The sequence below is a fragment of the Pithys albifrons genome, chromosome 1, assembly GCF_047495875.1.
Source record: "Pithys albifrons albifrons isolate INPA30051 chromosome 1, PitAlb_v1, whole genome shotgun sequence".
Taxonomy (NCBI): domain Eukaryota; kingdom Metazoa; phylum Chordata; class Aves; order Passeriformes; family Thamnophilidae; genus Pithys; species Pithys albifrons.
The window spans coordinates 28552672-28565903 of NC_092458.1; the positions used below are offsets into that span (position 1 = coordinate 28552672).

Sequence of the window (13232 nt, forward strand, 5' to 3'; positions counted from 1 at the left end):
TACAAATGGCAGGAAGATGCCTATGTTTGGACATTAGGCAGCCTCTTACAATCAGAGTTCTGTCAAAATATAGTGTTATAAAAAAAGTTTTATATTGAACCAGTTATATTGTACAGTTCATGATTACATTTCTCCTTAAGCAAGTCAGAATCACATCAGAGGTGCTACACTGATTACTACTGCCATATGCAGTTATTGAAGTTTTCTGTCAAGAATTTGCATGACTGAAGTAAATTGGGTTTAACACAAAATTACTGAGAACTATTCCACAGTCTGATGAATTTCACTGTGAAAAAGTTTGCCAAAATATTAAAAATATTAAATTTAATATAATCTTAATACCAAAGATAGCATTGACACAATTCTTTTCTTCATTGTTCTACCTCTGGGTGCTTTATGCTGTTTAGATTTTCATCCATTTCCAAGTTGTCATTTAGCCACATTAGATGTGCTTTATGTGGCGATTTTCCCATAGAAATCAATCATTAGTCATCTCTACTTCTTCCCATCTCACTGAGACTCCAAATCCCAAGATTAACTAGTCTTTAAAATAGTTTATTTAAGGGGATTTTTAATATCAATACTAACTAGACTAACTGCAGCAAACCATGACCCTGAGATTAGCTCAGTTTGTTAAAACTTGGTTGTAATAATGCCAAGGTCATGGGTTCAATCCCCTGTGTGGGTCATTGAATTAAGTGTTGGACTCGATGATCCTTGTGGATCCCTTCCAACGCAGAATGGTCTGTGATTCTGTGATTAGAGAGAGGCCCAACCTGATCTGATAGGGTATCTGCCAGTCAGGAAAGAGGCTCTGCTTGGGGTACAGACAGCAGCTGCAGCAATGTGCTGAGTAAGTCTCACTCCTTCCTTTGCCAGGCCATCGATGTTAGGGGTCCTAAAAAGATAAATCCCATTTCTGATAAAAACTTATTACACAGAACTTCATCGTATCCTGCTCCTCCTAGTTTTGTCAAGAGTATCACTATGAAATTTACAAAAATCTGTCTATCTATAACTCAACTAGAAAAGCTCTGTGTCATATATATTATATATATATATATATTTGAGATACCTTGACTCCTTAGAAATGAATTTTCCATGGATACGTACGTTTCTATTAATAACGAAAAAAAAGGGGGTAAAAAAAGAGAAGGTATATCAGGTTTATCCCATATCAAAAGCTCATGTAGCATAGGGAAAAAGAGTCTGTTAATAGATACAGTAGAACACAATATCCAAGACTATAATAGGCTAGAGCAAAGGCAGGATATCTCTACAATCATTCTTCAATCAATCTATATACAGATTGATAACTGCACTAGGGATAAATATATCACATAGTCTAAGCTGTCATTTCATAAAAAGCCTCCTAGAGTTGATAACTGATATTAAATTCTAATCTCAGTCCTTCATATTTCAACTCTAAAGTTGTGGATATTTACATCTTATATGCATGCCTAACAAGTACAGGGCACAGACAAAATGGAAAAATTCTAAGTGCAAGAAAGTTTCTCAAGCATGCCTGTATAATTTTGACTCCAGTAGGAATTACTGTAGGACTATTTTGCACATATGAAAAGAAGTGCATGTAGATAAATTATACAATTAATAATGGAATTTCTAGTACTGTTATCAGTGCTTTTTTTACAGAACTTCACCAGGAAAGGATAATTTATTTCATACCTTATTGTATCATTGCCATAGCAACCCAAATCTCCAATACCAAGATCATCAGCCAGTATCAATAAGAAATTAGGTTTTGAAGGATTTGATACACAGGTTCTTGGAAACAAGCATAAAATTAGCCAAATGTTTAAGCAGCTCCTAAAAGTAAAGAGGTAATATTACAAAAAGCTGTTTCAAGTTTTAGAATAGACTTTATTATTCTTAGTTTTATAGGGACTCAAAACATGCAAACATCAACCAAATAGTGCCAGCAGATGGAGCTCCTGGTTATTTACACAAGACCTTGAGCTTTCTAGTATCAGTAATTTTTAAAAACTATTTTTATTTTTATATTATTGATTTATTTATTATCATTATTTATTCACACAGGATTTTTGTGTCTGCATTTCTTTATTGACATTTACACTGATCTGAGCAGATGTTCTCAGTAGAATGAGTGGTTGGATACTTGCAGGTGTCCTAAGGTACTCCTTGTACAGGGGTGTAGGATGGTTCTGTTAAGGCTCCTGGAATGAGTGGGATAAGAGCACGAAGGTGATGGGTGTGGAGTCACACCAGTCATTATGACAATGCCTTAACTATTACATCTATTGCACCCACTCCTACATACAGTGTCTGAAAAGTGCACCTTTAGCCATAAGGCCATCAGCAAAATTAAGGTGCAGCAACAACTTTAAACTTGATCGCTTTCCTGGAAGACCATAAGAATATCTCCATACATGTTTTACTTGCTCAAGGTAATTGCAATTGGAAGCTTACAGATGCTCACCTCAAGTAAAATACATATACTAGAATATATCTTCTGAGTGCTAGTTCAGTAGTAAATACTACAATGTGATAAATGCATAGTAAGTACTAGTACTAATACACAGTAAGTACTATACTACATATTATATATACTCCTAAACCTCCATGTCTTAGAAAAGTAGGGTAAAAGGTCATGAATAAATCCAAATCTGTATTAGCTGCACTTAGATTGTCAATGACTTTTGGCAGTGGTGACAGGGAGGAAACAAGTGATCTTAAGCACAACATCTAAAAGCCAGGAAAGACCCTCAGTGAATATTTTTCTTACCATTGTTTTCCATGGTAAACTTTATAGTTTTCCCTTGTATGAAACAGGTACATAGTTGGTCATATGAATTCTGGAGAAAAATAAAAAAAACAAACAAACAGATCCCTGCAGTTACAGCGATCTCACATGCAGTTTTGCAAGATCTGGCCTGTTCCCACCTGCTGATGACTCCAGGTGGACTTGTGAGAATTTGGAAAGAAGGCTAAATGTTAATTGCTTTAAAAAGGTGCCAAAGGTTCCTATTACTCAATACATGCACAGAACTATTGGTTTTCACTGAAAGGAAGGTTTTCACCATTTTACAAATGAGGCAATGGTAAGCAAAACTAGTATCTCACTTCATACTTAACCTCAGATCAACTTTAAGGAAAAGAATCTAATCTTTATTTTGAGCTTAGAAACTACAAAAAAACCCTCAAATAAAAGCCATCCGGGAAGTTAATATTTGCAATGTAATTCTTAGGGAAGGGACTGCAATGTTTTAGGTTTAGATGCCATCTAGTACATCCAAAGAGGCGTTTGTCTCTGAATGTTACTAAATCCTATCCTGAAACATACATATATTTATGATTATTTCCTTAAAGGACTCCAAAGCTTAATGCTATTTATAAATTTAATTTACCAGTTTTTCTACCTGCCAACTCTATGAATTAAACTTTTAAAAATCTAAAAATAATATTTCAGTTTCTAAATATTTAATTTTGTCTAGCAAAGCAAATTTTATAAGTGGAAGCAATTTTCTATGCTTGCTGAAATAGAGAGCACACCTAGTCACTTAGGAAAAAAAATGGCTTGGGAAATGCACTCCTTTTCCTTGCGAATGGCCTCAGGAACCTTCAGAAAATGTTGCACTGGAATTGTACAGTCACACAGAGAAGTACATGATAAACTGGCTCCACTGGGGACTGGCACATGCTCACCTTCATGGTGTACACTGAGATAAATTAGATATGCCATTCATTCCTTCATAGTGAAAAGAGATTAAAACACCTAAAATATACTATCCATGCAAAATCCCTGTTTTTTCCACACTTCTTTCCATTTCAAAACAGCACAAGAACAAAAGTGTTGTCAGTTGTATTAAGGAACAGACTGAAAGTAATTATAATATTTACTTTCTATAACAAGTCAAAACACATTTGTGAACCAAAAGTCGCCTCTAAACACAGAGAACTGAAAAGTCTCATCTTGGCTAATGAAAGTCTTGTCAGTTTTTTTCTCCAAAAATGAGCAGGAAAATACAGTATTTTCTGACAATGTTTTTTTCTGCCTTTTTAGTACATAATGATGTTACCTTGAATGTCTGAGGAATACTAAACTGGACAGAATAGAGTATAATCCTGCCCTATACATTTCAAAGGATGAGCCATAAGATAAAAAAATTGTAGATACTGTTATTTGACAGGGACACAGTATTAGAAGAGTCAGAACCTGGGGTCCATTGATGATTTTTCCAAGTAACATCTAGATGCTTGTTTGACTATGGCTAAGACAATATGGGAAATAGAAAACAAAACAAAACCATGATCACCAAAGAAAAAAACCCCAAAACCCCAACAAACAACCCCAAACAAAACCACAAATCCACCAAGAAAAAAACCCACCAAACAAACAACTGTAATTTATGAAATTTTTTGTAGGTTTCATGATGTTTCCATTTGCTGTTGGTGAGATCCTGAAAGGCAGTACTGACAGCTCACCCTCCCTTCCCAGTGTCTGAGTCAAAAATTAATGGGGAAGCAGCAAGACCTCTCTGATCCAATACAGCAGCTGTTTAAAGCAAGACCTTACCATGAATGCAGATGCCAGAGGCACAATATCATGCTTTGAAAAGCAGGATGCATTAACATGAAGAAAAGGACTTTCTAGTAGGATGTCAAATCATTTTGAGATGGCAGTGTAGTGATGTTTCACTATCACAGCCTGGCTGCAGTTCCCCTGAAACCCCAATGAACTATGGTCCCATAGGACAGAGCTGGGGTGGTGATAAGTGAAGTGCATGAAGGGAATAAAGAATGAGTGATTGTTCTGGTCATCATCTATAATGGTGATATGTTTAAGATGCTTTAATCTGCCTTCCCAGCAACTGTTAGGGAGCATTGCATTTAATGAGATTGTGGTACAGTATTAAGCCAAAATTATTGCACTGAAAATGTTCTCATTCTACATAAAGCAACTGAGGATCAAGCAGCCCTTGTGCACTGTAGTGGAGCAAAAAAACCAGACAGATCTGAACATCTAAGAAGTCCCTTGACTTCCCAGGGAATTGATAAGCTTTTCAAGCTGCTACAATAGTTCCGCTGCTGTCCGCTTTCTCCCCACAGGATCTTGCACCACAGCCATCTGGTCACAGCAGGCATGTCAGAATTTAGACTTTGTACAGCCCCTCAAGAAAACAGTGAACTTTGAACCAGGGAGGTGCACAAGTGGTATTAAAAAGACACTTGGGTCTTAATACCATTGGCTGTGGCACCATGTGATTTACTACAGGCCATTTTAGGAACATTGCTCTTAGTGAAGGACTGGAAGAAGTACCACCCTTATTAAAAAATCCCCACAATTTAAATCTGTGTATTCACAGTTCTCTGTTAGGGTCTGATTCCTACTGAAAGCAGAGCTCTCACTGACAGTGCTAGGATGTGATGAATCCAGTACTGGGCCCTAGGGGGGCTTGTCCAGTTTTCTTAACTGTTAAATGAAAAATACCAACCTGATTCATAAAATCTAAGAGCAGCCTCTAGAAATCAGCAGTTTCATACAGAAATACCAAAATAAATCAGACAGTAATTCCTTCTGTAAGTCAGTAAGCCACAGTAAATGATCACCAAGACTAATTAAAAAAGCCAACCTCTATTTAAAATGAGGAAAACAAACCCTTGTCTCAATTATTCTTTTTGTTCCAAAATCCCTCTTGCTCCTTGGTGTGCCGAGAAGTCTTGATCCTCTCTGAAGTGCCTGGGCAAAAGTGGGCTGGGACTTGCTCCTTTTCCTCTTGCTCTCCCTTCTCCAGCACGGACACCACCTGGGATCACTGCCAGCTACAGCCAGCAAACTGGAACTGCTATGCAGGTTTAACATGAATTCCAGGCAGAGTATAAAGTCCTTATTCTTGAACTACTGGCACAACATGGCTATTGCCTTTTCTAGACTCCCTATCCAGTTAATTCAGTGCAAATTTGTATCATATCCATCACTGCTCTATTTCAGTGCTTCAAAGGAGATGCTATAAATAATAACAGATGCTATAAAGGGTTTTGTTTTGCCCACACAGCTTTTCTAGCTTTCCAGATGGGATAAAAGGACTAGCTTGTCCTCCTTCTTTTCTTCTATCATCTTGTCTTTTTGTTTTCATTGCATTTTCTAGAAAGTAGGCATACCTAAATTGCACTTTCTTCCCCCATACCCACACACTGAACATTTAGTGTGCATCTCCCTTCCTTCAGATCTTAACTCTGTTGTAATACATTTTACAGTTCAAAAGGTCTTGAGCAATTACTTGGAGGAGCTCTTTCTGCTTGCTGACATTTTGGTTCTCCAAGTTACTTGAATACAACAACTGCTGAATTTAAGACTGCATTCTAGTGAAGTCAGTAGGACTCAGTGAGTGGGAAAGGCGAAGCAGCATAAACCATTGGATTCATATAATCCAGTTGCAGGAATAACCAGGGTTGGAGGTTTTTTATTTGTTGACCTCCTTGCACATGGAACTACTTTTACTCATATCTATTTAACTATAATACTTTGTATTACTGCTTGACAGCTTGTGATGCTTTGGGTGTAAAGATTTTTCTAGAAAAATTGTATTTCTCAAAAATTACATCATGCTTTGGGGAAAATGGATCTTTGAATGCTGCCAATAACATAAGCATTAATTTTCACCTGGCTTTGGTCCAAATTATGACTAAACTTTCAGTCTTTCTACACTATTTTCATCTTTCTCAGCATGTGCTCACTACTGAAGATGTGTCCATGCTGCTGCTGGCATGACTTAAAAATGCAAACTGATACCCCACCACCCCTCCCCTTGCCCTAAAATCCCACACCTGCAAAGTTTCCCCTGCTAACAAAACTATCTGGAAGCAAAGACCTTATATTCTGTTCCTCATCACTACATTAGTGACTCAGTACAGAGATAACAACTGTGATTACTTGTTGTCTTAACAGAGCTAAATTTTAAACAAAGATTTTACAAACAAAAACAAAAAAGTAACATGTAAGCAGAAAGGAGATGATTTTTATCTCTACAGTTTCAGCCTGCAGTATCTCCTTCTCATCAGCTAACCAGATTTTCACTGTGCCTCAGCACAGGAAGCTGCTGTTTACTCTGTATTCACACAGGCAAATTCTCTGCCAGCAAAAACTTATTTTGGGTCACTGTGTGCTCTATACTGTGGCTTTCTTTCTGGCTTTTTGCACATGTCTGAGTACTAAAAGCAATCACTGGCACAATCATTTAGCCACTTTTCCCTTTGGTGAGCTTTCTGGGTGAACTTAGAGTAATGAAGAACATAAATATTGAAATGATATAGAAAATTTTGTAAAATCACTTCTATGTCACACTTCAGAAAAAATCACTAAGAGCTAAGAAAAGTGTTAACAAACTGAACTAGCTGAGCGAGTAAACTATTTGCAGGCATATTTGATGGGGGAGGCAAAACAACAGACAAACTACAATAACCTTTTTCCATTTACTAAATTCAACCATCAGTTTCTCTAGAGTTCTAGCAGGATGCTTATAATGAACTCTGACTTCATCTACTTCTGCAAAAGTACAGCCGTCAATACAGTTCAAAGCCCTAAACTCTGAGTAGTTTCATTGCAAAATGCAGTGCAAAGTCATGTCTCCTTAGAAAGTCAGGTTAGGGTCACAGCGCTGCAGGTTTTTTGTTTTGTTAGTTTGGGGATTTTTTTGTTTCTTCTTTTTTTTAAACTAGTATTGGCATGATCCCTTTATGCAAGTTGTAGCTGGTAAAAATATTTATACTGCTACTGAACACATTTTACTCTAATAGGACTCAATGAACCTTGTTTTTCTAGAACTGACATTGAAGCAGTGCAAACTATTAATCCAAAAACATTTTTATTAGCATCTTCTATGCAATAAATTTGCTTTTGCTAAATTAGTATGCAGCAGGACCTCTTTCTGAAGAGCAAAATGCTTCTATATCTTTTGTAACTGTTGCAGAGGTATACTGAATATCAACATTGTTTTACCCCACTAAATCTTCAGATCATAAGATCACAACTTGAGGACACTAATAAATCAGATTCACTCAATCTCAGATGTTTTTTCAATATCTCAATAATATTTCTGCAGAGACAACAGAGCAGTATAGGAAGCAGTAATGACTGAAACTACTATGTTTGGATAGAATACAAATTTTTGTGAACTACAGAGACACAGCTGCAATCATCTAGAGTTTAATATGAACCTAGCATTTCTTACTGCTGCCTGCTCAGCACTGTACACTGCCTCTCTGCAGCATTCTCCAACTATATTCCTTGCACAGGCATAAATTAGTCAGAGATTAGGTGTATACCTCTACAGTTTTCTCTTACATGCAAGTCTACAAACCCAGGATTTCCTTAAACCTTTTGCTAGTGTTGAAGAATGGAGGGGAAAACTTTTGATTGACATTTCCTTTCTTTACTTTCATCTACTTTGTTTCCAAGAGAAAAAAAAGACACAATTATTATCTGAGAGCTTCTTCAGCAGAGGACTCAGTGCCACAGGACATGTCATTAGACATGCATCTCATGAAATTTGTGTGCTGTCACCTTCCTTATCACACCAACAGAATAGGAACGTCCCACAGCATGGCTGCAGCCATGGCTTCCACACCACATTGTACACAGAGAGCTGCTCTGGGAGTGGAGTCAGCGCCCTGCAATGCGCTTCCAATCTTCCTTGTTACAGTGTCAAAGAGGGGCTCAGTATCAGCCAAGAGAGGTTTAGCTTCAGAAGGGTCTTGCAAGAGATCAAAGAGCAATGGAGGGTCACACCTTCCCCAAAACATGGGCAAATTCTTTTTCCCTAACAAACTCCAGCTTGGTCTAGCAGAAAAAAAGTAATTCATTCATGAAATCAATAGTGATCTCATTACTGTTAACATTTTCTGACTTTCAAAGATGCATAAATAAATCTGTAGAGTAAGGATGGATTTAACAAACTTAGGAGGTACTTGTAAGAGTCCATAAGTCTAGTCAGTTGGTACCAAAACAACCTCAGCCATCAATTCTTCCCTGAACATGACTGAACCTGAGTTTGAAACTGGCATCTAGTCTTCAGAAGGAAGAACTGCTCACACCGCATGCATGTCTGTGGGCATATATGTGAGAGCTTACTTACTAGTGTAAAATCTCAGGCTAGGCTTGAGGCAAATGAGCATTTGTGGGATCTCCAAGGATTATAACAGTCAATTTTTTAGTCATTAGCTCTCAAGTAGTAAACATCTCCATACCTGTTGTTTGGCAACATTCCTCCAGCCAGATGAACAATTGTGGGGTAAATATCCATGACTCATAGGCTCATCAATAACTGTGCCTGCAGGTAGTACTTCTGACCACCTAAATACTCCTGTCACATGAATTCCTCCTTCCCAGCCTCTCATGACTTTTTCACCTGCAGTAAAATGAATCAACACATGGAACTCAGAGGCAAACACAAACCTCTTCATTGCCCTGTTTCATTTGAAGGTACAGAAGGAGATGCAGTAATGCAGATTCAACTCTTTGCTTGCATTGGACTTCACATGCTTCATATTTCATGTAATTCACAGAAGAAGGGGTAAAGAGTAAGATCCTCTTAGACCAGAAAGACTGTTTTGACTTTATGTCAATCACTGATTTCAGGTAGAAAATAAAAGGATACTAAGAATAAATTGTTGCTGCCCAGGGAAGTTGTGGATTCACTATCCCTGCAGGTATTTAGAAGATGTGTAAATGTGGCACTTAATGACATGGTTAAGTGGTGGACTTGGCAGTGTCAGGGTAACAGCCGGACTTGATCTCTGAGGTCTTTTCTAACCTAAATGATTCTTTGATTTTACCTGAAAGATGTGAGTACCGATGCATTCAAACTGTGTAGTGAACAAAAATGTACTATTTTAAAACTGAAGTGTAAGAACTGGAGAAGAAGGTAGAGAACCACATAAAAATGATTCAAGAGGAAAAATTTATTTTATTTTGAGATAACAAAAGCTCAGTGAAAAACAGTACAGTAAATGACTAATAGTGCGTAAATCTCGGAAAGTTCATCAATTTTGTTGAGAAAAAGCCAGTATTTGGAAGACAAAGTCAAACAAAAAGAGCTATATTTCCTGCTAGCAAGGCTATTTATTGTTCAGTCAGGTTTCCAAGCAGAGTACAACAATATAATCATGACTCTGTACCTTAAGTGAAAGAAAAGTTTTGTAAAGAAATGTAAGTTGTGAGACATATGACTACTCGTGACTGCTCTACCACTTCTTTCTCCAAATCTGTCAATCATTAATGAAGACTTAATGAACTTGCAATATAATTCATTCCACTTGCCAGGAATGCCACAAAGTCTGCAGCTGCCTCAACAGTCACTTGAAGAGATTTAGCAAAAGAAGCTTTTTCTTGGTTTATTAAGTGGCTGAAGTAGGTGGATAAAACTCAAAATGTCTTGGTAAAAACTCCAAATGATGGTATGTAACTTTTTTTAGCCAGCTGCCTTGTTCAGACTTTGGTTTTGGTGTTTTTTTTTCAGCTTTTCTATCGAGTAAGCAAGCTGCAAGCCTGAAACTAGTTCCTTCTTCCCCAAGAACTTGGCTTCAGTAGTTTTGCTATCCTCCAAACATATCACTTATTGAATATATTCCTAGATTAGAGTTAATCTTTACTGATGTCTTACAGTGAAGAATAAAAAAAAGACAAACCTCCACTTCAAAAATATCTCATTGACCAAAATGCTTATTGAGACCAGGCATATCCCATTCTCATCCCCAGAAGATTGGCAATGTCACCATTCCCTGAGCATCCACCAGAGTTGAAAGACTTCTCATTCTTATAAATATTAAGAGAGGTTCAGCTCCAACAGAAGAATTTGGAATAAACTCTTATCAATTAAGCCAAAAGCCTGTAATTGCATGCAGCAAAAGATTTTGTCCTCTTGTTTTCTTTGTCTAACTTCAGATACTGAAAGAAATTATTTGCACACTGTTGCAAAACCAGAACAAAACCCCAGACTCTTTAGCAATTATTTAAATATAACAAAAGTGAATTACAATTATTATATATATATTTATTTATATATATACACACATTAACAGGTGATGTATCCAAGTCTCTTACTGCTTAGCTGTTGATGAAAATAAACAGTTGCTTTCCACATTCTATAAAAACCTGCTACATAATAGCTTCCCCTCATTAAACAATATATTAAAATGTGATTAAAAATGCTAATGTCAGCTTGCATTATGGCTCTGGAAGAAGCACATGCACCATGCCACATGCTGTTCCACCTTGTTGACACGTTCCTCCCTCTCTTCCATAGTTCCTAGTTATCCAAATGTTTAGAAGAGGAGAGACAAGTGGGGAATGAGAGAAATAAGAAATTAAAAATTCTCAGCTGGTGTGAGCACAGTCAGTCACTTTCTCAGTGCTTGCATGAGGTAAGCCAGAAACAGGCACTGTTCATCAACCATAATACAAGGGATGGCCTTGCAAGAAAGATAGATACCCAAATCAGGAGATGATGGATAGTCTGTTGTCTATTTTCCTTTCCATTCTCTACTCTCAGAGTGTCACCTGCAAGAGTGCACCCTGGGGGGGGATATAATTCTAACTGACCTTGATAATATCAATACATATTATCTGGTACCATGGTTACATCATGGCATTACTACTTTGTGTTGTGTATTGTCAATAAGCAATATGCCTATAGCAAGTACCCACATTTTTTAATTTATTATGGCCACCCTGTTCTGGCCTTGCTGCTGCAAGCAACACCCTGCCTTCAAAGCAACAGCAGAAGGGGAGGGTCTGGCCCTAGGCAGTAAATTAGCTGGTATGTTTTCACATTATGATTAACAGCGCCTAGTCTAAATGATGTAATTATGCCTTCTCACTTTAAACTAGTTTTGAACTACTCATCTAGGAATACACACCTTTCCTTCCAGCTCAGGCAAGAGCAGTGCACATGACTTGAAAATCAGAGACAGAAAGAGAGCAGATGGATGAGACAAAAAGAGCAGCAAGCAAGAGCATGGCTGCTAGGGGAATAGTGAAGAACACAGGGAAGCAAACCGGGAGCAAATCATGCTTTGTGTTCATCCCTATAAAGTCACAGCAAAATAGTAATATCCTCCAAAAACTGGAGTTTGTTTTGAAGCACTAAAAAGGGAAGGAAAGCTCAGCTTGTTAATTATTGTGCTCTGCTGATTTCGCTATCAGGGAGAGCACAGCTCTGCGAAGCAGATTTCACTGTTTCAGTGCAACTTCCCAGTACCACCTCATGGGAAGTGGGCCGGAATCTGCCTAGGAAAGCACTGACGTAAGTGGCCACTCCCACCCCAAGCACCACAGTCCCAAGGACAACAGATTGGTGGTAGGTGAGGGCAGTTTCACTCCCCCCCCAAAAGATGGGTCAGCTTTATATAAAGAAAGGAAAAACACAAGGTTTTTTTTTTTTTTTTTGGTGGGGATTTTTTTTGTTTTTGTCTTTGTTTTGTTCTTAGGGTTTTTTAACAACCCACCCAACCAACAACAACAAACAAAAAACATGCAAACTACCAAAACCCCAGACAAACTCCTAATCTTTTACTTACTCCATGGTTACTTACTGTGGGACATTTGTTCTCACTTCACTCTTCACCTCAGGATTTCTGATCTTTGATTCCAAGGAGAGGTTATCAAAAACATGGCTCATATAGTCATATTGGAGTAATTGGCAGGTGTTGGGCTCCTTTAAAATCTCGTCAGAGGCACTTATTTCATCCCACCTGCTACAAGGGAGAGCTTCCCTACTTGCTCCTGATAACAAATGCTGAGTAAGGAAGAGCTGTTTTAAAGCAGAAGCTGGAAGTAGGCTGCTATAACTGTCAAGGCAAATAGAAGAGCTCTAGCAGTAACTGAGGGAACGTACATAAATCCCTGGCAGTGAGACTGTCAGCTACACCACACCATGTGGAAAACCACCCTATGGATGGAAGTAGGAGAGCCATGGCTAATGCAGAGGGTGAGCCAACCAGCCTCCTTGAAATCAAAAATCAATTGTTATACTGTCACGTTGGTGTGTGCATGTCAATTCTGGCAGCCTGGTTAATTCCCTGGTATGTTATTATAGGTCCTCTGTTTCTAAGTTCTCTCCTGTGGCACTACTAATGCACATGTGGTTGCACAGTGTGGCTTGCCATGCAACATTACAGTCCCATGGGGGCACTGAACCCCTCTTTTACTGCTATGTTTGCTTGTGGTAGTCCAAAAAGAGGGTATAAAAATTTCA

The 13232-nt window shown here is 38.0% G+C and overlaps 1 protein-coding gene across 6 annotated transcripts in view; it reads right to left on the reverse strand.

Moving 5' to 3' along the window:
• Nucleotides 1–5802, reverse strand: part of LOC139668688 (arylsulfatase D-like) — a 28658-nt gene extending 22856 nt beyond the window's left edge. For 3 of the 6 annotated variants that reach the window (XR_011697113.1, XM_071548496.1, XM_071548474.1), the window contains exons 1-5: nucleotides 5639–5802; nucleotides 2765–2834; nucleotides 1687–1827; nucleotides 1076–1117; nucleotides 777–898 (exon numbers count right to left, since the gene is read on the reverse strand). Coding sequence is in view for 4 of the 6 variants with exons in the window: in XM_071548496.1 (XP_071404597.1) it covers nucleotides 777–898; nucleotides 1076–1117; nucleotides 1687–1827; nucleotides 2765–2817 (358 nt within the window). In the remaining 2 variants the exon portion in view is untranslated. Of the gene's footprint in view, nucleotides 1–776; nucleotides 899–1075; nucleotides 1118–1686; nucleotides 1828–2764; nucleotides 2835–5612 lie in introns of all 6 variants that reach the window. The other 3 variants (XM_071548487.1, XM_071548504.1, XM_071548513.1) reach the window with 3 other exon arrangements.
• Between the last annotated feature and the right edge of the window lie 7430 nt (nucleotides 5803–13232).